The 23,448-nt window shown below is 57.0% G+C and overlaps 1 protein-coding gene across 2 annotated transcripts; it reads left to right on the top strand.

Annotated features, from left to right (window-relative positions):
* The first annotated feature begins 6,607 nt into the window (after positions 1-6,607).
* On the top strand, positions 6,608-21,753 carry SPI1 (Spi-1 proto-oncogene). 2 transcript variants are annotated; one of them, XM_037027979.1, is made up of 5 exons: positions 6,608-6,889; positions 9,367-9,466; positions 19,392-19,579; positions 20,399-20,561; positions 21,005-21,753. In XM_037027979.1, exons 1-5 carry the CDS (start codon positions 6,845-6,847, stop codon positions 21,322-21,324), a joined length of 816 nt encoding a protein of 271 aa, XP_036883874.1. In that variant the 5' UTR covers positions 6,608-6,844; the 3' UTR covers positions 21,325-21,753. The 2 variants fall into 2 exon arrangements, with proteins under 2 accessions (XP_036883874.1, XP_036883875.1); XM_037027980.1 differs by having other exon boundaries at positions 6,609-6,889; positions 9,370-9,466.
* Positions 21,754-23,448: the final 1,695 nt, after the last annotated feature.

Below are 23,448 nucleotides of genomic sequence, written 5' to 3'. Positions count from 1 at the left end.
TGGAGGGAAGCGGCTCCTGTCCTCAGAGAGCCAGCAGCATGGGGGGTGCTGCCCGTGGTGAGCAGAAGGAAGTCGCTGTGGGTGGCGGTGGGTTTGAGGTGCCGGAGGCTGAGTGATGTGGCCAGGAGGTGAGCTCCTTGTCTGGAGGCCTGGTCAGCAGGAGACAAGGGTGCGGTGGGGTGGCCGTGATTCAGGGCCCAGCGGAGGTCGGCCTGCTCTGGAGATCTGTGTCTGCCGTGGTTTGGACTGGGGACAGCGGGCAGGGGTGGCAAAGATGGGAGGAGAGACTCGGGGGGCTAGGGAGAGATGGAGGTAGACAGGGAAGAGGGTCTCTGGAGGGCACCCTGGAGGAGGTTAGCCCTTGAGAGACAGAGGCCTTAGGGTGCAGAAGGGGGTGGCCTGTGAGCAAAGGCTGTAGGAGATTGAGAAAGAGGTTCTGGGAATGTTGAGAAGTATCTTCGGGCTGGAGGTGGGGCTGGGCAGGTCCATGGGGGGGGTGGGGGAGGGTAGAAAAAGGTGGCTGCATGCTGAGTGTTGGGGGCACGGGCCACAGGGGTTTGCACTTTGGCCTGTGGACCAGTGAGAGCTAAGGGAGATTTTTAGGGAGGGAAATACCTACAGGAGACCCTGGAGATGGGGACAGCGGTGGCACGGGCACCAGGGCCATTCAGAACTGTGGTCCCCTCTCCCTCCACTCACCAGCTGTGTGTCCTGGGGTACATTCCTCACCCACCTGGGCCTCACTTCCCTCATCTGTGAAATGGCCCTGATGATAAAACTCGTGCCTCTCGGGATTGCGTGAGGCCAGACTGAGTCACTGCCCTTGGATGGGGGGCTGGACGGATGCCGGGCCCTTTCCGTGGGCCTTTGGCCACTGATGCTCTGTAAACACCTGGCGGGAACCCGAGCCAGGCGCTCAGACGGCCGGCTTCCGAGCCTCAGTTTCCTCATCCACACCGCAGGGACGGTACCAGCGCCGACTTCAGATTTGGTGAAGAGGGGATGCACCCCTCCATGGCCTCCCGCCTGAGGTGAAAACTCAACTCCACACCACACTCCCCAGGCTCCACCTGGCAGGGCCCTCGCCCTCTCCCGGTGCCCTGTGGTCCTGGTTCATGCCCTGCCCGGCCTGTGCTCGCGCCTACCCTGCTGTCAGGGTTGCTCAGGCTCCTCCTCAGTGAGGCCTGCCCTGCCTGCAGTCCTCTTCAACGGGCCCACTGCCCCCGCCCCTCCGCCCGTCCCAAGATCCCCCCTGTACCCACTTGCTAACACGGGAAAGATCTCATCTGTGCTTATCCCCCTCTCCCCTTCCCCCTGCTCCAGGACGAGGCCCCCAGGGCAGGGGTCTGTGCTCAGCTGCGCAGCCTGGCCCACCCAGGCCCGAGGCAGTTTCTGTGAGGTGTCCTGATGTACAAAACAGCCTGCCCAGTGCTGCTCTGACCTGCACTTGGGAGCCCCGAGGGGCCCAGGCGACCGACGCTGGGGCCCAAGGAGCCTCTCCTGGTGTCTCAACCATGAGAGGAAGTTGCAAGACGGCCATTTGTGTACACAGGTTGAGCCCTGCTTGTCATCTTTCCCAGCTCGTGGTCTGAGGCCTGAGTTTTCCCACACGCCCCGGCACGCCCTGTGGGGGCCCGTTGCTAGGAAAGGGGGAGGGGATTCCGTTCCCTCATTTCAGAGCTCTCTGGGGTTGAGGCCGAGAGGCCTGCAGGTTTAGGGCTTGTGTCCCCTCTGTGGACTCACTCAGCTTCGAAGGCACAGCACCCACGTTTCCTGTTGCCCGCCCACCTTGCAATTGCAATAGCACCCAGCCTGCCCCCAGCAGCCACCCAGCCCAGCGGGGGCAAAGGGCAGCCCAGCCAGCCCTCTGTCAGCCCAGGCCTTCCTGTCACTCAGCCCGACAGGGCCTCGCACTTGGCCAGCCGGGTGTCGGGAAAGCACTGTCATGTGCTGGTAGGAGGGTGGGTGGGCACAGCTTTTAACAAGGGTGACGGGACCACCTATCTATCCATCATCCATCTCAACATTTAAAAGGCAGGACACCCAGAACTAATACAATATTAGATGGTAATTATATCTCAGTAAAAAAATACATGTCCTTTGGCATCAATGAAGAGTCAAAAAGCCCTGTGCATCTGTGTTACCAAATCTAAAGGCATGATCTCAGTTCCGATGAGTTAAGACAGCTACATGTCATTTTCAATATTACTTATAATTTAAGAGCTTTCTATTTCTATTTAAGTAATTTCTTTTTTTAAAAGATTTTATTTATTTCTTTTTAGGGAGAGGAGAAAAGAAGGAGAAAGAGAGGGAGAGAAACATCACTGTGTGGTTGCCTCTCACGTGCCCCCCGACTGGGGACCTGGCCCACAACCCAGGCTTGTGCCCTGACTGGGAATCGAACCAGCAACCCTTTGTTTTGCAGCCGGAACTCAATCCACTGAGCCACACCAGCCAGGGCTAATTCTACTTAAGTAATTTCTGATACTGTGTATTAGAGTCTACAGGGAAATGGACACTTCCTTCTAATGTCCCTGTTTAAAAAAAATAGCCTTGCTCCTTGACCCAGCATTTCAACTTTTGGAAGTTTATTCTAGACATACACTTGTATATGTGCAAAGTAGCACACTTTATCGATTGTAGTAGTGTCATTTGTCCTAGCAAATGACTGGAAACAACTTCAATGTCCATCCTTTACAGAGTGGTTAAGTGCATTAAAAAAATTCTTTTTAAAAAAGATTTTCTTCATTAACTTTTTAGAGAGAAGCAGGGGTAGGGAGAAAGAAAGGTAGAAACATCAATGTACAAGAGATACATTGATCAGTTGCCTCCCACATACCCCCAGGTGGGGACCTGACCTTTGACCTGCAACCCAGGCAAGTGCCCTGCCTGGGTATTGAATCGGGGACCTTCCAGTTTGCCGGCTGGCACCCAGTCCACTGAGCCACACCAGCCAGGGCTGGTTAGGTACATGATTAACAACTGGAATACTACACAGCAACGAACATGGACCACAGCTACGTGCAACAACGTGGTGGGAAGAAGCAGCAGGATCCTCCCCCACGAAATATTTACACTATGGTTCTCTTAATATAAAGATTAAAATTTGTGAAGACGAAAACTAAGCTATGTGTCAGGAAGCCATAAAGAAAAGCAAGGAGATAATTACTGAAGACCCTGGGTTGGTATTACTTCCAGGGCAGGGGAAGGGTCTGTAAGAGGACATTTGGGGGTGCTCCTGGAGTGCTGGGGACGTTTGATTTCTTGACCTGGACAGAGGTTAAGCAAGTGTTACCTTTGTAATTATTTTTTAAACCGTATGCAAACATTTTAATACGAACGAGGCCGCTCATTTGAGAATATTGCAGCCCATCCAAACAGGGGAATACTCTAGTCATTGCAAACAACAGGGCAGCTGTATATTCACAGGCATGGGATGGATTCAGCGGGGGGCGGGGGGGGGAGCAAAGCACAACGTGTTTTTATGCTGCCTTTTAGATACAATTAGTGAGAGGATGTTCCTGCCCCTGTGCTTCTGGCTGTTGGCCCCGTCTCCAGAGAAAACACACAAGAACCAGGCAGGCTTCGGGGAAGCCTGTGGAAGGGGAACCGGGCAGCTGGTTCCTTTTTTGTGCCTTCTGAGTTTTGTAGCATGTGCATCTATTATCTATTCCAAAAATAAAATTAAACTAAAAGTTTCTTGCCTCTCATCCTCTGGAACCTGATGTTTGGAGTGAAACTGATTTCTTGCCGACAAGAATGAGAACCACCGCCCAGGGCGTGAGGCGCCGGGCGACCCTCTCTGTCCCCGTTTCTTCGACTGTAGAAGACAGAGGCCAGGCCACCCTGCCTGTCCCATCTCCTCCGTAGTCCCTCGTCCTCTTTCTCTGCTGTGCGCTCCCTGCACCCTCCTCGCTGCCTCACTTCCCTCCCTTGACACTGTCTCCGATTTTGTTTTTCTTTCCCTTCCTCTCTGACCCTCGCTGCCCTGTCCATGAGGCCAGCACAGTGCTGGGCACTCAGAAAATAACTCCCATCTTCCAAAGGGGCCGTGGGCTCTGGGGTCCTGGGTGATCACACGCTTCCTGCTCTGCTTGGAACGGCTTCAAATCTGGGTCCCACTGTTCTGAAGGCTTTGCATTACAGCTGGTCCCCGGGCATGTGAGGTCTGGGAAGAGGCCTCTGGTGCCCTGTGTGGGGAGGGGAAGCGGGATAGAGGATGGGGAGGACTTGGTGTGTACACGGGCACGGGTCGTGCCTTGCCCAGAAAGTGAGACTCATTCTGCCCATTTCCAGAGATTTGGGCCCTGGACCGTTTGGGGGGGGGGGGCTTTCTTCCTCAGGCCTGTTGGGCTTGGCCAGACTTGGGACAACGGAATTTCTTCTCCTGGGCCCCTTGAGACTTCGCCCTTAGAAACACATTGCTGACCTGGTTTGCTGCCTCTGCCTCAGAGCAGAGCACCACACCCCCTGCCTACAGCCAGCGAAGACTTCACAGTTGCCCCTGGAGGCAGCCCAGGCTCCTTGGCTTGACACTCAAGGCCCTTTGCCTTCCCCTCCTGTCTTGCTTCTTGCCGCAAAGATGGCGGCTCACTTTCCTCGTTCTCTCCCCGCCTCCTGGCCTTTGCTCAGGCTGGTTCCTCAGCCAGACGAGGCCCTTCCCCTGCATGCTTTCCTACCTGCGGCCCTGACTAATGAATGGTTCTGCGATGTACCTAGCACCTGCCTCTCGTGCCCCCGACCGGCTGGACACCCAGGGCATGCCTCATTCATGCTTGTGCCCAGCATGGGCAAGACCCTCATAAAATGTTAGTGATTACACGAACGAGTTAGTAGCTAAAGAAGCATATAAACAAACCAAACCAAACCAAGGCAATAATGAACAAACGAACGAATACATGAATGAAGACATCAGCAGGACCTGTTCCCATGGAGTAAACGCACCCTCACGCATGCCCAGTTGCTGGGACTCTGCCTTCCTAACAAGGATGTTCCGAGCAGGGACAGAGCTGTTCCCAGGCCAGCCTGCCTCTCCCCTCCTCTCGGGGAGGGGCCCAGGTCAGGTCGTTAGGGTGTCTTTGGGACTTGTGACCTGGACCCCTTGGAGAGACCCTGTGGATGCAAAATATCAGGGAAGAGGAAAGTGGTTTAATGGTGAACCTAGACCCGTGGGTCCCAGGTCTTTGCTGTCAGTGAAGAAACACTTGGGGGGGCTGGGCTCCCACTAGCAGCAAAGAGGTAGGCTCGTCTTGGTGGGAAGGGGATGTAGAGCAGTGGGTTAGACTGCACAGGGGATGAAACCGAACACTCCAGAAGATCCTCCCCAGCAGAGGGGGCTCACCAGAGATTGTCTGCATTCTTCCCGAGGCCCTGCAGACTAGATCGGGAGCTCTCTGAAGGCGGGGATCTTGGCCAACACTTTTCTGTTTTCCCAGCAGTCAACACAGAGCCTGGAACTCAATTAATACTGGCAGGCGGCACGGATAAAAGCATGAGTGGTTGGGTGAATGAATTAATGAGCAGGTGGGTGAGTGGATGGATGGGTGGATAGGTAAATGAATGGATGATTAGGTAGACGGATGGATGGGTGGAGAGATGAATAGGTGGATGGATGGATGAGTGGCTGGATAAATGGACTAATGGATGAACAGACTGATAGCTGGGTATATGGTAGATAAACAGAGGAAATATAGACTGATGGATTAATAATGGATGAATGGGCTGGTCCACGAACATATAGATGGCTAGACGGACAACGGACAAGAAGATAGATAGATGGGTGGATGGATGAATGAACTAACAGATGAATGAAGGAAGAGACACTTGGATGCACTGATAAATAAATGAATGTATGGCCGACTTGATGGGTGGAGAGGTGGATGGACAAATAGATAAACAAGTTATTTCAAATATAGAGGAATGAATGGAGAGTCAAGAAAGGCTGGTACATGAGGAAGACTAGATCGACACTCTGGCTTTGGCAAGGGGTAGGGAGACTGAGAAACCTGGTCTGGAAGAAGCAGTGGTGCTCGGGAAGCTGGGAGAGGTGGCGGTGCAAGAACCTGGGCGCGTCCTTGGGTGGAAAGAAAGCCCATGGGCAGGGACTGGGTTGAAGGGCGGGAAAGTACACTGCGCTGAGGACCACGGAGCCCAGCCCCAGGCTGCGTGGAGCCTGGGGGGGTGGGAACCCCAGGCCTAAGAAGATCCAGGCCTGGCAGTCTCAGCTGTCAGCCAGCCAGGCTGACCCCAGAAAGGAGAGGCCCCAAGAGGGCACCCCAACGAGCTCTGACCCCAAGGAAGTGACTATGGGCCACACGGGGGGATCTCAGGAGAAGCAAGCATTTGTGGGGTTAGGGGTTAGAGCTTCAGTGCAGCCGGGGCCAGCAAAGGCCTCACTGTGGTAGATCTAGCCTTCCTCCCTCCCAGTCTTCCTCTCCACCACAGCCCCCACGCTGGCCGCCCCTCACAGTCCCAGCTTCCTCTGGGCAGGGGGCTCGGCCCCACAGCCTCCCAGGCCAGCCCCAGGAGCACCACCTGCCCCAGCCTACTCTAGAGGGCCAGAGACTTCCTGTAGCGCAAGAGATTTATGCAAACGGGCTGGGGCGGTGATGTCACCCCAAGGGGACTATCTTCCAGTGGCAGGCCCTTCGATAAAATCAGGAACTTGAGCTGGCCCTGCAATGTCAAGGGAGGGGGCTCACGCAGGGCTTCTGTAGCGAAGGGGGCAGGCCTGAGCCCTGCGCCTGCCGAGTCCGTCCAGCCCCCGACGGGGCTTCCCATCCCAAGGGGCTCCGCACTGGCCCCCACCGAGGCAGGGGACCTGACCGGCTCGGAGCCCGGCTGGATGTTACAGGCGTGCAAAATGGAAGGGTTTCCCCTCGTCCCCCCTGTGAGTACTGGGACTCCTCCACCAGCCCAGCCCGCGGCCCTCGGATGCCTGCCCGCCCGCCCGCCAGCCCACGGGCTGCCCTCCTGGCTCGCTATCAGTGGGAAGCTGGTGTTTCCTCCCTGGAGCTCCTGGCCTGAGAACCAGCGAGGGGGCCATCGGGTCGTCAGAGCATGCCCTGGCGGGCTGAGGCTGTGCCCGCGGTGGGGCTGTGATCGGTGGGGCCTGAACGGTTATTTATAGATGGGGCTTGGGCGGCAGGCCTGAGCTCCAGGGCAGGGTGCTGGGCCGAGGACGGTGAGGGTGGTGGTGGAGAGGCACTGGAGGAGGCGATGGGGAGACCGGCATCGGGGAGGCCAGTCCCTAGGACAGTGAAGCTGTGAGAGCAGGAGGCGGCGGCCCGGAGGTCTCGGCCTGTGGCCTGAAAACTCTTGGAGACTGAAGCTGCTATAAGTCTGGGTCCCCAACACCTGGCCTGGAGCCTGGCACAGAGGACATGGTTGTTGACCAAAGGGTCTGGGCCTTGGGCCCGCAGGTTCCCAAGAGGCAGGGGCAGGGCCCGGGGCTGGAACAGAGACTAGGGCTGCAGTGAGGGTTGGGGATAAGGGAGAAGAGGGTGGGAGCTTGGGTTGAGGACATCTTGGGGCTGAGATTGGGGCTGGGGTAGGGTCTGATTGAGTGTGGGACAGGAATTAGGACAGGGGCTGAGGTTGGAGGTGAAGAAGGACCAGGGGCCCTGGAAGGCTGGGACGACAGGCTGGAGTGGACGCCCACTGCCCTGCTCTGGGTGGCAGTTGCAGCCTTAGGCAGGTGTCAGAATTGGGCTCCTCTAAAGGGACCTTCTTCTCACTCTGTCTCCACTCAGCAGTGATGGGGAGCCCTGGTGGGGGGTGCTGGGAAGGGACTTGGCAGGGCCTGCCCACCTGATTCAGCTTCCCCAGCCTAGAGGCAGCTCCCCTCCTCACCCAGCTCAGCTGCCCACCCCAGTTTGGCCTCCAAGCCCCCAGGAGGCACTTCGGGCTGACATCCTGCTGCTGGGCTGCCCTGCCTGAACCCCCAGTGCTGGGCTCCCGGCTTCCTTGCTCAGCTTGACACTGCAGTAGCCAGCTGCTTGTGCCCCCCACTGCCCCAACCTGGCCCGGTCCCACCTTTCCCTCACCTGGGACCAAGAAGGTGTGGGGCAAGCAGGGGGTGATGGAGGGGGTCCCAGGAAGTGCTAACTCTACCTCAAGAGAGCCATAGGCCCAGGGGCTGGGCCATCCTCTCTCTGACCCTTGCCTCTCAATCCCTAAGCTCCAGATAGAGAGGGGCAAGAGGCACATCTTGGGCTCCCATACCACACCCTTCAGCTCCTCTCCCAGCCCAGGGGCTGCCCTGAGCATTCCTGGGAGGGTGGGCCCCAAGGCGGCCCCGGCCCCCAGTCAGAGCCCTGAGGCCCAGAGCCATGGTTGTGCAATTCCTGGGCACACGCTTTGGGGTGGGGAGAGGCCGGATGACTGCTAGGAAGACTGGGTGTGTGTGTCCCTGTGTCTGTGCCAGTGAATGAGGAGGAAAAGGAGGAGGGAGACGAGGAGGGAGAGGGCAACAGGGAGGAGGGAGGGGGAGGGGAGAAGGGGAAAGCTGGACCCCAGTGAGGGAATCAGAAGGAGGATGCATGAGGGGTAGTGGGGGGTCCAGGCTCTGGTCACCCATGGCTCCCAGATCCCGCCTGGGTGAGAGCCGTAAACCCCTTCAGTGCGTATAGCCCTTGGTTGGCGAGGTGGCCCAGGGTGGGCCTGGGCGCAGGCTGGGAGAGAGAGCGAGGGGCTGGGGTGGGGGCCATGGGGATTTGGGCAGGAGGACAAGTGTGTGCTGTGAGGACAGTGTGCAAGTGGAATGGGAGTGACCGTGGAAGAATATAGGTACAGAGGTGAGTTTGATGTGCTTGCAGGCAAGTGTGCGGCTATGTGTGTGAATCTGAGTGACTCTGTGTGGACCTATGGTGTGTGTATATATGTGTAAGTGTGAGGGTGAGTGTGAGGAGAACTGTGGGTGTGAGCTGCCTTGTGGTGGGAGTGTGGGTGTGTGTCATGGGGAGTGCGTATGTCTGGGGGCTGCAGGGGCATCAGCGTGAACTCGAGAGGGCGAGTCTGTGAGGCTGAGGCTGAGGCATGCAGGTGTGAGTGTGAGTGTGCAGCGGGTGTGAAGAGGGCAGGGGTGGGGGTGTAGGGAGGCTGTGCTCTCCCCTCAGCCCCCATCTTCTTTGGACCTCTGACCTCCAGGGTACCTGTCACCCCCTTTCGGCAGGAGCCAGGGCTCTTGCTCTCCTGGGCCCCTGCCCCCACTCCCCGTGGCCTCCCCCCCAGGCCCAAGCGGAGAGAGGCCCAGGACAGCAGCTCCGTCTGGGAGGTGGTGTGGACCCAATATATGGGGATGGGGGGTTGCAAACCTGGCTGGGGTCCCCCAGCCACAGTCCGAGCCCTGACACCCTCCTCTCTCAGCAGCCATCGGAAGACCTGGTTCCCTACGACACAGACCTGTACCAGCGCCAGACGCACGACTACTACCCCTACCTCAGCAGTGATGGAGAAAGCCACAGTGGTGAGTACAGGGCTCGCCCTGCCCCGATGCCACAGTCTGGCCCGGGGCCTGAGTGGCTCCTGGGGTCTGGAGGGAGGAAAAAGAAGAAATGGCTCCCAGCGCTTTTTTAAAATGCCGAGAACTGGCTCAAGCTAGTTGCCAGGGGATGTGAACTCCCTGCCCTAAACCCCAAACTCCCCTGATCCCCACCCCAGCTCCCATTTATCCAGCGTCTTCGGTGTTCCAGGGCGCGAGGCCAGCTTCTTCCACAGCTGTCCTCTTGTCCAGTCTTTGTGGTCTTTTACCGATGAGGAAACAGGCTTTGGGAGCTAAGTGATTCGGACGAGGTCGCACACCTGGGTGTGTGGGGGGCAGGGGGGATCCAGGTCTGCCTGCTCCAGGCCCAGCGCTTTTCCTCTGCCGTTTCTCCTTCCTCCTCTCTGTTCCCGTCACCTCCTTACCCCGAAGTGTGGGTGCAGGCCCACTCCCTGCTGGGTGGAGCTAGCAGTTTCTTAACCTCTATGGAAATCTGGGGCCAGATAACTCTGTGGCACGAGGCTTGTCCTGTGCCTGTGAGACATTTAATGGTGCCCTGCACGTCTGCCCACTAGATGCCAGGACGCCCACCAGTCCCGACAACCAAGAATGTCGCCGAATGTTCCCCAGGGGGCAGGATAACCCCCATTTGACAATCGCTGGTCTAAAAGAGCCGCTCGGAAGGTCCCTTATTCAGCAGGGGCCGAAGCCCCCATTTGCTGGGGGGGGGCAAGAATGGGGCCTGGGCTAGGGGCCCTTCTGTCTGGGTGTAACTGCCCACCCCAAGGCCCAGCCCGGATCCTGGAGCAGCTTCTGGGAAGAGTGAGGCGTTATGTGCTGGGAGCCCGGGTGGTGGGCTGTGAGTGTGTCTTGGCAACTGATGGGGACACCCCTCAACCGAAGGTGATGCAGTCTAGTTAATGCGTCCTCATTGGGGCTCTGAGACCTGGGCAGCCCAGACGCGGGGGGGTCTGCAGCCCCAGAGGGAGAGGCACACTGGGTGCCACAGCTGAGCAAGGTTTCCCATTCGAAGGCTGAAGGCCGAAGGCCACACCTGGGGGCCGGTCCCACCTGTAGCTCCATTTTGCAGGCACTCCTAAGGCAGCCTCAGCCCGCCAGCCACCCCCAGGGGGGCCACATGCGGGTGAGTCCTTACTTAGGGCTCTCCTGTCTGGATGCCAGACCTTGTGACCAGCTCCACCTGGAGCTCACACCTGGCAGCGCATAATGACTGTACCTGGAAGCTGTGTCTTGGGAGGAAGTGGTGGGGGTATCTCGAGGCCACATCAGGGGACACACAGGCCTTTTTCAGAAAGAACCTCAGGGCTGAAAGACTTTAAAATATCCTCCTTTGCATCCTTTTAAACTTAGCATTCTACAAGAAGTGCATCTTCTCTGTGGGAAAGCCAGACAGTTCAGAGAGAGGCTCCCTCTGCAGGAGTCAGAGCGCAGCACCCACACCTAGCAGTCAGGACCTGCGCGGCCCCTCCGGGCCTGAGGACCGGCGCCCCCTGGTGGCTGCAGGCAGCAGGACTGCTCGGGCCCAGGCAAACTCAGGGCCGCCTGGGATTGCTTCCAGCATTAGGGATCGGTTTCCCTGCGGCCTGACCCCCTCTCAGTTTCACTGGGTTTGGGTGCATTTCTTTTGGATCCACTGAAGCCCAAGGTTTCCCTCCTGCAATATGGGGGAGCTGTTCGTATATTTAGAAAGGAGCTGGGCCTGGGGCTGGCTGATGGAGGGAGTACTTGAGAGAAATCCTGTGTTCCCTATCCTTCACACCTGGGTGGGGCTCTAGGAATGGCTCCTGATTAGGTGCCTGAGTGACCCGTTTGGAGTGCGAAGCCTCAGTATCTTCAGAGACTCTTCCAGTGTCTGAGCCCCCTTTCTCCAGGCATCTCATCTGGCCCTTCCTCATAGTACCTGTTAGAAGGTGACGTCTGAAAGCTCAGGAGCAGACACACTTCCCTGCCTGTTCCTCGGACCATCTTTCAGGCAGTGAGGCTCAGTGCAAAGGCCCTGGGGCGGGACCTGCGTCTTGCCCGGTGTCATCACTCCCCAGTGTGTAACCTTGGAGACGGACTTGCTCTCTCTGCACCTGGCCCCTCACCTATAAAACGGACAGCGTGAAAATACTGCGCAGAGTTGGGACACTTAAATGAGGTGCCAGAAGTGGACGAGTTAATGTTCCGGGTCCCAGGCCCAGCTAACGTTCAGGACACAACATGGTGGCTTTGCTGCATCCCCCAGGCAGGGGAGACACGCAGAGGGCTCCGGCACAGGTCGGCCAGCGAGCCAGCTAGCCCAACACTTACTGTCCAACCGGCCAGTCCACACACCCACAGAACAGCCTCTGTTACCTGCCAGGCACCGGACACTGTTCTGGGCGCGGGGGGCTCGGTGGTGAGCACGTCAGGCCGCTGCTTGTCCAGTGAGGGCGAGCGACCGAAAGCGAGCGCATGGGCAGCTGTAAACACAAGGCCTAAGAAAAGCAGAGGGGTGTCATGTGCGGGGTCTCTGTGGGGACTGCTTCAGTGCGGGTGCTCAGCAAGGGCCTCCAAGAGGCGGTCGTTGGGTAGACGGCATACGAAGAGAAGTAACGGGCATGCAAAGGCGGGCGGAGGCCCGTGTGGCTGGGAGCAGGGGTGGGGGTGGAGACAATGAAGCGGCGGGGGGGGGGGACGGGGGGGGGGACGGGGGCGGGTGTCTGCAGGTCTGCAGGCGGCAGACCACCGGGCCAGAAGGCCAGGACCGGAGAGTGGATTTTACCCCGCAGACGGTGGGATTCCTTGGAGTTTGAGTGGGAAAAGGAAGAGATCTGAACAACCTTCTGTGTGTGAGGAGAGGTGTTTGGTAAAAATTTAAATAAATTTTAAATCTTTAATTTTTAATGATTAAAGTAACACACACTTACTGCAAAACTTTTAAAAATACAACAGTATATCAAATAAAATACTCCCCTCACCCCGACCTCCCTCCTCACTGATAGCACCTTGGTCCAGGCACGAAGACGTTTGATTCTTTGTCCATGATCCTCTGCGTGTGTAAACACTTGCACACACACGTGCATAGTCTGTTCCCTCAGGAATGGAATTGTGCTAATACACTGCTCTGCTATTTGCTATTTCCTACCTGAACTTGTAGGCATTTCTTCATGACGTGCATAGCATATCAGAGATAGATTGAAAATAATTTTCCAGTCCCTGACAGTGCTGTGTAAGTGCATGCATGCACATTTGGAATAAATACTCAGAGTGGTGATTTTCAGCTTTCTTCCTCTCATGGCACCCATAACTAATTACTAAAATTCTGTGGTACACCAAAAACATCTGTTTTGTTGTTTTGCCTATCTGACAAAAAAATTAGGAAAAATTTTGATTCGTTCACACCAGACCGCTATTATTATATTGGTTGTTGTCATTTTTTATTTGGTCATCTGAGGGAAAAGAGGTCAGTGCCCCTGACTAAATAGTCAGGTGTGGCAGGTTTTAAAAATTCTTGCTGTGAACCAGCGGCTGCCCCACCCCGCCCTGGTACACCTTAAAAATTTTTTAAAGATTTTATTTATTTTAGAGAGGGGAAGGGAGGGAGAAAGAGAGGGAGGGAAACATCAGTGTGTGGTTGCCTCTCTCGTGCCCCCCGACTGGGGACCTGGCCCACAACCCAGGCATGTGTCCTGACTGGGAATTGAACCTGTGACTTTTTGGTTTGCAGGCTGGTGCTCAATCCCCTGAGCCATATCAGCCAGCACCAAACTTTTAAAATTTGGGACAGTATCTATTCACTTGTTCTGTGAAAGATGAGAATTTGGCTTTCTAGCTATTCATAACACACACTTCTCCACACATATATAAAGATAATTATGTAGTAGCATTTTTCCCCTAGTTTTCTGAATGAACATATAATACTGTATAAATTGAAGGGGTACAGTGCAATGACCACACACACACAGTGAAATGATTACCATAGGTTTCACTAATAACCATCACCTTCTGTAGTTACAAAAACTTTTTCCTTGTGATGAGAACTTTTAGGATCTATCACTCTCTTAGCAACTTTTAAACCTGCCGAACAGCAGTGCCGTCTATGGCCACTGTGCTGTTCCTTCCATCCCAGGGCTGACTTATTTTATGAGTGGAAGTGTAGGCCTTGCACCGCCGCCAGCCAATTCCCTCACCCACCACCCCACCCCCTGCCTCTGGTAACTCCGAGTCTGGTCTCTGTGTCTGTGAAGTTTGTTTGTCCGATGCCACATGGAAGTGAGATCATACAGTCATTGTTTTTCTCTGTACAGTAGCTTCTGCTAAGTCAGTATCTGAATTTTCCGCTATCAAGGCCATGTGACTCTGACAACTGAGCTTCACCTGTAGGTTCTGGTCCCGCGTTTCTGGGGAACAGTGAAAAGCGAAGGTCGAAGAGGCCTTGTTCTGGAACCAGGCTGTGGGGGCCTGCACCCCGCTTCCCACTGCTACGGGGGTGACTGCGGGCGGGATACTGCCCCTCTCGTTCCTCCGACTTCTCCCACACTCTGCAGGGCTGCCGAGAGGATGGGATTACTGTGTGCAGAGCGCTCAGAGCAGTGTCCCACCCTGTGTCAGTGTTACGTGGTGTGTCACGCTGTGAGGATCTGTCATCCTTATCAGCACGGTTTTCTCAGAAAAGGGTGGGGGTAACTTCTGTGGTCGTTTGTTTTACTCCGTGTCTTTAATCTACGCTCTCCCTTGATTAAATAGTTTGGCTGTGCGTGGAAATCTGGGCTAAAAATCATTTTTTCCCTCAGACATCTGAAAGCATTTCTCGGTGGTCTCCCGGTTACCAGAGGTTTTCTCACAAAGTCTGACGCCTTTCTCCATCTGTTTTTTCACGCACACTGCTGTTAGTTCACGTTCTGTTTGGACAGACAAGGCAGCGTAGAGACAGGAAGGAGTGGATAGATTTGGGGTAGGCTTCGAAGGCGGGGATTGCAGACTGTGCTCACCTGGGATGAAATACACATAACAGAAAGCTCACCTCCCCCTCCAGCTGTTTTTAAGTGTGCAATTCGGTGGCTGGACGTACACTCGTGCTGGTGCACACTCACCCTGGTGTGTGAGCATTACCATCACCCGCATCCAGCGCTCTCACCTTGTAGGACTGAAACTGTGTCCCTGTCGCACAGTGACTCCCCACAGCCCCTCCCCACAGCCCCTGGCCGCTGCCATTCTATGCTGAGGCACTGCCTGTGAGCAGGGTCACACAGCCTTTGTCTTTTGTCCTTGTGGGTCTGGCTTCTTTCAGTCAGCACAATGTCCTCAAGGCTGGTCCGTGTGGCAGCAAGAGTCAGAATTTCTTTCCTGTTAGGGCTCAGTGACACTCCACCACACTCACCCGCCAGCGACACCAGTTGCTTTCAGCTGCTGGGAATAATGCCACCGTGCGCATGGGTGCGCGGAGGTCTCTTCCAGCCCCTGCTTCCCGGTGTTTTGGGGTGTGTTTCTGGATCATAGGGCAGCTGTATTTTTAATTTTTTGAGGAACCACCACCCTACTTTCCACAGTGGCTGCACCAGTCTGCATTCCCACCAACAGCGCACAAGGCTTCCCGTTTCTCCACAGCCTCGCCAACCTCTGTCATTTTCTGGTTTTGGATCATAGCAATCCTGCTGGGTTTGATTGGATTTGCTTTCTGAGATGGGATTGGTAGAGGAAATAGAGTTCCAAAGTGTGACTCCTTCTCTCCACCCACCCGTCTTTCCATACTCTTTCATTCTCTAATACCTTCAACCATCGACCAACTTATTCACACACCAATCTAATCACCCACTAATTTATGTTTCCCGTTGTCCTTCCCTCCAGCCACCAAAGCCTCCCCCCATTCCCCCCGACTCAGCCATCCAGTAAGTACACACAAGCCTCTTTTATATTCCAGGCACATTGCTAGGGCCTGTGGAATGAACACAACTCAAGTCCTGAAAGATTTGTCTTTGCAACAAGGCGAGCAACTAGCGCCCTGATCACGGGAACCTGAGGTAGACAGGAGCAATTCCACGAGAAGGAGCTTCCCCTTGGGGTCTCTGTTTCTGTCTCCGAACCATTTGCAGGAGGCTGGCCTTCGGGAGCCCTGGCCCGATGGCCTGCGATTTCCTGAGCTTCCTTCTCAGCTCTTGCTTCTTAATTTCTCCTCTTCCCTCACTGCCTTGTTCTCACTCCTGCTCCCCTGGGGGGGCCCTGGCTTCAGGCTGGGGTTTCTGGTCTGAGGAGATAAGGCCAATTGAATGATACTTAGGGCTTGAATTGTGTGTCGGGGGGATTGTTTTGTATATCATTTTATTTTTGTCCTGGTGACATCCAGGTATTAGTGATACCAAAAAAATGATTAAGAATACGATGTGTGGATAGGACTTTGGTCCCAGGTTGGGAGCTGGCTTAGAGGGAAGAGATGAGAGGTTTAGATGAATGGGGTATTGCTGGCTGGTGGGTGATGGGTGGGTGTTTGGATGGAGGGATGGCGGGATGATGGATAGATAATGGAAGAATGGATGATGGATGAGGGGTGGGTGAAGGCAGACAGGCACACAGGTAAGAGTGGTCAGTGAAGCCTGTCCCCGAGGGTCTTACTCAAAGCTTTTGTCAACAGCCTTGCCCCTCGGGGGGTGGGTGGTAGAGAGCAAGGGCTCAGCCCCAGAGCCATGCACGGGCGGGTTTGGACCCCGACTCTCCCAGTGACTGCTGTGAATGAGGGAGGGATTTGATCTCTTTGAGTCAGAGTTCCCTCATGTGCAAAAGGAAGACGCCACCATGATGGCCACCCGGTGGGCCTCAAACCTGCAGGCTTCTCCAGCTGCCCAAGTGACTGGGATGAGGGTCTGCTGTGACCCCCTTTGGGAAATGCTGGCCTCAGGCTGGGACCATCAGAGTGCGCCAGTGGGGTGGGGGGGGGTCTTGGGTAGAGCTAGAACAGAGGTGGGGAACAGGAGGGGAAGTGCAATCAGGGCCCCTCCCCGCCACCTGGTCAGAGCTGAAGTGATGATTCAGTGGGGTGACGTGGAAGAGGCACTTGGCACAGTGCCTGGTGAGCTAAAAATGTGCTAAACTAAAAGGTAGCCTGTATTGACCACTTAACTGAATGTTGACCGATGCTCACTATGTACTGGGTACCTAACAGGCCATAGAGAGGGTGGCCCAGCGCTGCCTCTAGATACTCGAGGGATGCGTGCCCTTTCCTGGAGCAGAGAACCCCACTAAGGATGATCTCAGCCAGGACTCGGGGATAAGGCGACGCGCTCACAGTCCCCTAGGAACGAGGTCCAAAGAGCCCAGCAGTGCTCACTTTTGCACTAGGAGGGACTCCCTCCACCTGCCGGGCTCCTCTAGAGGCCCCGCGCTGGGCCGCCTCGGCCTACCCGGCGGCCTGGGTTACATAATTGCCCGAGCACCCAAATCAAGGGTGAAGGTGAGGTTTCCGTTGGGCCTTTTGAAACCTTAATTACAGCTCAAGAGTCCCCACTGCAGCCTTCAGGGGACCCAGGGTGGGGGGCAGGCAGGGCTCCAGAACTTCAGTGAGCAAAGGAAAGCCCTCAGGGCTCTTTTGAATTCCAGCTTCCCAGCGTCCTTATCAGCACCTCTGACTCAGGGGGTCTCCCTCCTGCCCCAAACTTGCAGGCTTCTCTGGCTCTCCAAGTGACTCGCAGGAAGGCCTTCTGTGACCCACTTTGGGAAACGCTGGCCTCAGGCTCGGACCACCATAGTGAGCCCATTGTTTCAGGTGGAGCAAGAACAGAAATGGGGAACTGGAGGGAAAGCACGGTCAGGGCCTCCCAGTCCCAAAGTAGGGTGGGTGTGAGGGTGGGGCGGGGTGGGCAGGATCGATGGGGCGTCCAGTCTGTAAAGGTCCGGGCGTTGCAGCTCCGCGGGGGGAGGCAGAAATGGGAAGAGCCGGGAGTGGGGTGGCAGGGTGGGTTTATGGCCAAAGGGGAACCCGGGTCGGCTCACCAGATCCCAGAGCCCCCCACGGACCCGTCTGTAAGGAAAGAGCAGGTCCCCACAGCGAGCAGGTTTCTGGATCTTGCAAACTCATGATGAGACAGACACATGAATTATGAGTCGCTTTGTTTCCCCTTCAGGTGTAGCTAATTTGGTGGAGCAGTCAGAGAGAGTTCTTAAGAGAATAAGATTCATTTGCCCACTCATTTGGGAAATGTTCATTGTGGCAATAGAGCTGAATAAACACAGACTCCAGCCTCTGGGGCAGAGTTGGGGGGGGGCTGCCCTGAGACTATTGCTCTGGGCCATTGACTGAGGTGGCAGGAGCCGGAGGAAGAAGAGGAAACAACTGTATATTAGAGCATCTGCCCTTTGCTCAGGGGCTCATGCAGGCTGGTTAGAATACAACAGTAACCATAGCAATAATAATAACAGTAAGTGTTTAGAGAGTCTTGGTCTGAGCCAGGTTCTAGTCTCAGCACTTGGCAGGCTCATTTAATCCTCACAAGAAGCCTAGGAGATGGGTGTCATGGTAGCCTCAACTTACAGAGAGGGGAGCCAGGACCTGCCCAGGTCACAGTGCGGAAAATGACGGAGGCAGAATCGGACCCCAGCCCTGCCTGACTCCCACATGAGGCGTTTCTCCTCTGTGCCCTGCAGTCACACAGAGGCGGGAGTCTGGACTGAGGGGTCACATGGTTTCACATGTGGAGGGGACATCTGTCACACCCAGCTGGGTCTCTGACTTTTGAAAGGAGAGGCTCAGGGTCACATGGCAAGGCCACCACAGCACCAAAAAACTGCATGTCATTTCTTAAGGATGTGTGAGTGAGTACATGCTTGTGCCGGAGAGAAAAATAAGGAGGGAGACAGACAGACGGACACACACATACCCATGGCACACTCAAGCACACAGGGGGCTGGTGGTCCCCTGCAGGGCCTTGTGCTTGTCCCCGAGACGTAGCCCTGGGTGAATATCTCATACACTCTGCCTCTGGGTCACAGGAGAACACCCCTCTGGTCACTTTGTCACCACACCTTCTTCAGGACCCAGAATTGTACCCAGGAAGTGCTCGAACATGTGGCAGTTTTTGTTCCTGGAAAAGGTGCCCAGAGGAACTGCGTTGAAGGCCTGCCCGAGCCCCAGGGCAGGGCTCCCAGTGGCACGTGGCCGTTCCCCAAACTTGAATCCACCCACCGCAGACGCTGAAAGCACCTGTTGGGGAGTTTCCAGGAAAGCCTCGGGCCCCAGTAACCTCCCTGGAACTCAGACGCAGCTGCCCAAGGACATGTTGGAAAGGGCAGCACGGTGCGCCTGGGCTAGTTCTGGAGTGTGAAGAATGTCAGCCCTGTGACTTTGCAGTCACACACCGTGGCCATGTGACAAGGCCGTGAACATGTGGTTGGGCAGCTGGTCAGCTCAGGAACCACTGGGAGCTCTTCCCTGGGGGTGAGCGAGGTGGGGAACCAGCCTTCCTCAAAGTCCTACCCTGGGGCTTGGGCTTTCACAAACTGGGCTTTCACTCATTGGTAATGATTATCCCCATTTTACAAGTGAGTTGACCGAGGCCAGAGAGGCCCAGGCCTGTGCCTATGGTCACAAGGGAATGAAACAGCAGAGCCAGGGTTCAGGCACTGGCTCAGAAGCCTGCGTGCACGGCAGACCAGCAATGCTGCTGAGAGTGCAGGCTCTGCTTCAGCCCTGGCCTCCAGCCCGGCCTCGGGCGAGGCCTCCGACAGCCGAGTGTTGCGTGTGCAGTCTCTCCAAGGCTCGGGGTCCTCGTCCGTCCCATGGGGGTGGGCAGCTGACAAGCTGGGTGGTTGGATGGTTTATGTCCACTCGTAGCTCAGGCTGGCCCGTGGTGGTTGACCCATATGGCCTGGCATTCTTAAGTCTGTACATTATTCTAACCTCCTCCCGCCGGGCCCTCCGCCTGGCTGTGCCCCGCAGACCATTACTGGGACTTCCACCCGCACCATGTGCACAGCGAGTTCGAGAGCTTCGCCGAGAACCACTTCACGGAGCTGCAGAGCGTGCAGCCCCCCCAGCTGCAGCAGCTCTACCGCCACATGGAGCTGGAGCAGATGCACGTGCTGGACACCCCCATGGCGCCCACCCACGCCAGCCTCGGCCACCAGGTGCGTGTGGCCGACCTGGCCCACTGGAGCCCCCTGCCTGCGGTGAGGCCCGGGCTTCTCAGGAAGCTGACACAGGCGCTTACTCAACCCGGCTTCCTGCCCCACAGCGCCAACGGCGGCTGGAGCCCCAACGGCTCCTCCTGACCCTCCGACTGACCTCATGACCCCACACCCTTATCTCCTCTCGCCCCGAGATGGACAGAGCCCAGATAAACCCACCCCCTCCCCTCCTGATCCACCCGACCCCGACTGCCTTGTTCTGGGCCCTCCTGACCCTCACTGGTTGCTGCCCCTGATGAATCTGCCATCCAAGTCACTGAGCACTGACCTGTGCTGACCACCACTGGTCCCTCCCTGTCCCCACTGACCCCCTCTCTGATTGTCCTCGGCCACACCAGCCCTAATCCCGGTCAGTGACCTCCACTGCCCCTTCACGCTCTCATCGCCCGTTCACTCTGGGTTGATACTGGTACCAGCTCACTGGCCCCTCTTCACCCCACTTCTCTCACTGGGCCACTGCTAGTCCAGTCGCTCCCTTTGTGTGAATGAGAAAAAGGGGCCCTGGGCCACTGGGCCCCAAGCCAGGGGGCCCAGCGGGGGCGACTTCAGCAGCCCTTCGTCCCCAAGACCTGCGTGCACCCTGTGTGTGGTCACCCCTCCTGGAACCGGACTGACCTCCAACATCCCCAGCTTCTTCCAAATCTCCCTGGGCCCTGCTGACCTCCCTGCCCTCAGCACCCCCTCTTCTCTCGCTCCATGACCCCCACCCTGCAGCCCTGAGCTGCAAACGTCCCTCACTGACCCCAATGCTCTTTCCAGGTCCCCTACCTTCCCCGCATGTGCCTCCCGTACCCCTCCTTGTCTCCGGCCCGGCCCAGCACGGATGAGGAGGAGGGCGAGCCGCAGAGCCCCCCGCTGGAGGTGTCTGACGGGGAGGCTGAAAGCCTGGAGCCGGGGCCGGGCCTCCTGCACGGGGAGACAGGTAGGGGCCCAGCCCCAGCCCAGCTCTGGGCATGTCGCTTCCCTGTGGCCACCCCGGCCAAGGCCGGGGGATGCAGCAGCCCTGCCACAGAGCTGCGTGTGCATGCACCCATGGGAGTGTGAACACTTGTCAGTGCGTGTGTTTGTGTGTGTTTCGTGGGAGCATCTATGACTGTCCATACCTACGTGTGTGTCTGGGAGTATGTGTGCATGGGAGTGGTGAGTGTGCCCAGGCCCCTCTGTGGCTGAGTGTGGACAGGTGTGTGCACGTGTCTGCACCCCTCTGTGCTGCGTGTGAGTGGGTGTGTGCCAGGCATAGGGTTGGGGACTTGGGTGCCCGTGGACGTCCCCCAATGCCTCCCTTCCCTGCCGAAAACCCCCAGGCCCCCCGTCTGGGGTGGCAGGCGCGGGCCCTGCCGCGCGCTGACCAGCTCCCGCCCACAGGCAGCAAGAAGAAGATCCGCTTGTACCAGTTCCTGCTGGACCTGCTTCGCAGTGGTGACATGAAGGACAGCATCTGGTGGGTGGACAAGGACAAGGGCACCTTCCAGTTCTCGTCCAAGCACAAGGAGGCGCTGGCGCACCGCTGGGGCGTCCAGAAGGGCAACCGGAAGAAGATGACCTACCAGAAGATGGCCCGCGCCCTGCGCAACTACGGCAAGACGGGCGAGGTCAAGAAGGTCAAGAAGAAGCTCACCTACCAGTTCAGCGGGGAGGTGCTGGGCCGCGGGGGCCTGGCCGAGCGGCGCCACCCGCCCCACTGAGCCCAGCGAGCCAGCCTCCTGACCTGCCGGCCTGCCAGGCCTCCCTGCTGGCCATAGCATTAACCCCTCACCTGGCCCGGACACAGGGAGGGAAGCTCCCAGGGGCCAGGGCAGGACTGTGGCGGGCCAGGCCTCACGTCACCACCCACGCCCTCCTCCTCCTTCTCCGAGTCCCCACCCCTCGTCCCTGCTCCACCTTCCACTGGGACTGCAACCTCGGCTCCAAAAGGGGCTCGAAAAGGCGCCGGGGTGTTTGCCGCCTGGAAGGGGTCAGCCGTGCTTCAGTACCACCAGGTGCTTCCTCGGGAGTCCAAAGTCCCCTCCCCGTGTGAACGGGCGATGCCTTTAAGCACCTCTCCCTTCTCACACCCTCTCTGTTAGCTTCCCCAAGGAACCTTCATTAAAGTTATTCTTGCGGCTGCTCCTGCAGCACAGAGAGTCTCTTTTAAAACAGTTCGTGCACCGTGCCCACCCCCACCCCCCGCCCGCCGGGCGAGCTGTCCTTTCTGCATTGGTTTATTGGGCATTTACTGAGGACCCTCCCAGTGCTTCGACGCTGGGAACGTGAGGACGCGGGGACAGACCAGGAGTTGGGGCTGGTGGGAAGAACGCGTCACGGCAAAGCCCTCCGGACCTGATAAATAGGTTTTTACAAAAAAGCCTCAATGAGGCTTAAACTGATCACCCTTAGGGTATGACCCCAAGGGAGGTGATGATAATAATGGCAACGACGCTGGATCTTCCGGCCATTCGTTACATGTAAACCTGGAGAAGTGGGGTCTGATATCATTCTGCTTTATAGACTAGGAAACCGAAGCTCGTGGAGGTCACGTAATCTGTTCACAACCACACACTGGAGTGGGCTGCCAGGTCAGTGGGAGGTAGGAGGCCCCACGTGCCTGCTGTGGTGTACATTTCCGTGTGGTCAGGGCAGGAGTGAAGCCCCGGAAGCGCCAGCGGGCCACGCAGTGTCCTCACAGAATCCATGTGAGCAGGGCCCTCAACACAGGCGAACCCCCTGGGAGAAGCCCAGTGTCTTCTCTGGCTGCCAGGCCACAGCAGGGAAGGAACAGAAAAGATGAGCCGGGAGCCTCTAAGCTCCGTGCTCCTGACTACCCAGTAGCAAGAAGTGGAGGCCGACAGTCCGGGAGTGAGGAAACTTCCCGAGCAGACACAGACCTCAGAGCACCCAGATCCAGGGGCCTTCCGAGTTGGGCAGACGGCCCGCACCCCCCCCCTTAGGCCTCGGGGGGTGTGACACCCCCTACTCTCGTCCCCAAGCCCCGAGAGAGGGTCAGTGGTGCACAGTCTTCTTTTAAAGAAGGGTCAGGGACATGCCATGAGGTTGGAAAGTGGTTCACAGGGCAGACGAGAATGCCTGTCGTGTTTAAAGGGATGGTAAGTTTCCACCCCGTGGTGGAAGCTTGCCTGGAGCATCTCTGCCTCCTGACCATGGGGGACACAGGACCACTCCTGATACTCAGTCTTGCTTTGAGGGCGGTGCCTGTAATTCACTTGTTTCTTTATAGCAACCAATGCCCCTGATGGGCGGAGGGGGGTGACAGAGGGGGGCAGAGGTCACAGAGGAGCAGGACCCCAGCCCAGGGCCCTGTGAGCTGCCGTACTCGGGGCCAAACCACCAGGCCGAACGTTCACTGAGCGTTTTCCACACGCCTGGCCAGCACTGCCCGTGTTTCCATAGTGCTTCATTCACAGAGCAACCTGACTCGGGGTGCCATTATCCCCAGCCCCACTCTATAGATGAGGAAACTGAGGCACGGGGAGGTTGAGGGCGTGGTTGTGACAGGACTGGGGGAACTGGGATCTGTGCGCGTGACTATCACCCACGTCACCCAGCGAGGACGCACATTTCATCCACCCGCCTCAGGGCTGTGGGCCCAGCACACTCCCACAGCCGCCTGTCAGATGGACATGCAAACAGGGCTGGGGTACCCTGAGGTTCACCAAGGATCTGGGGGTGCAGGGCCATCATATTGAACTGGTGGGGGGAAGGGCCAGGGGCCAGCCAGGAGCAACACAGCCCCACCTTCTCCCGGAGAGCCCTTGTTCTCTGGAATTTGTCTATATTTAGCAGGTAGCTGGGAAGGAGGCAGATAAAGGGGG

This window comes from Sturnira hondurensis, unplaced genomic scaffold (genome assembly GCF_014824575.4).
Source record: "Sturnira hondurensis isolate 20B ecotype Veracruz unplaced genomic scaffold, ASM1482457v3 Scaffold0019433, whole genome shotgun sequence".
Lineage (NCBI taxonomy): Eukaryota > Metazoa > Chordata > Mammalia > Chiroptera > Phyllostomidae > Sturnira > Sturnira hondurensis.
The sequence above is the reverse complement of the archived record's forward strand: the minus strand, read 5'-3'. Positions and strand labels throughout refer to the sequence as shown.

What these genes read in the sequence shown, in the direction of transcription:
- SPI1 (XM_037027979.1), top strand. Translation starts at nt 6,845, where the DNA reads ATGTTACAGGCGTGCAAAATGGAAGGGTTTCCCCTCGTCCCCCCT. An exon ending in ACGCCAGCCTCGGCCACCAG is followed by an intron (nt 19,580 to 20,398) that starts GTGCGTGTGGCC and finishes TGCTCTTTCCAG; the next exon opens with GTCCCCTACCTTCCCCGCAT. An exon ending in CCTCCTGCACGGGGAGACAG is followed by an intron (nt 20,562 to 21,004) that starts GTAGGGGCCCAG and finishes TCCCGCCCACAG; the next exon opens with GCAGCAAGAAGAAGATCCGC.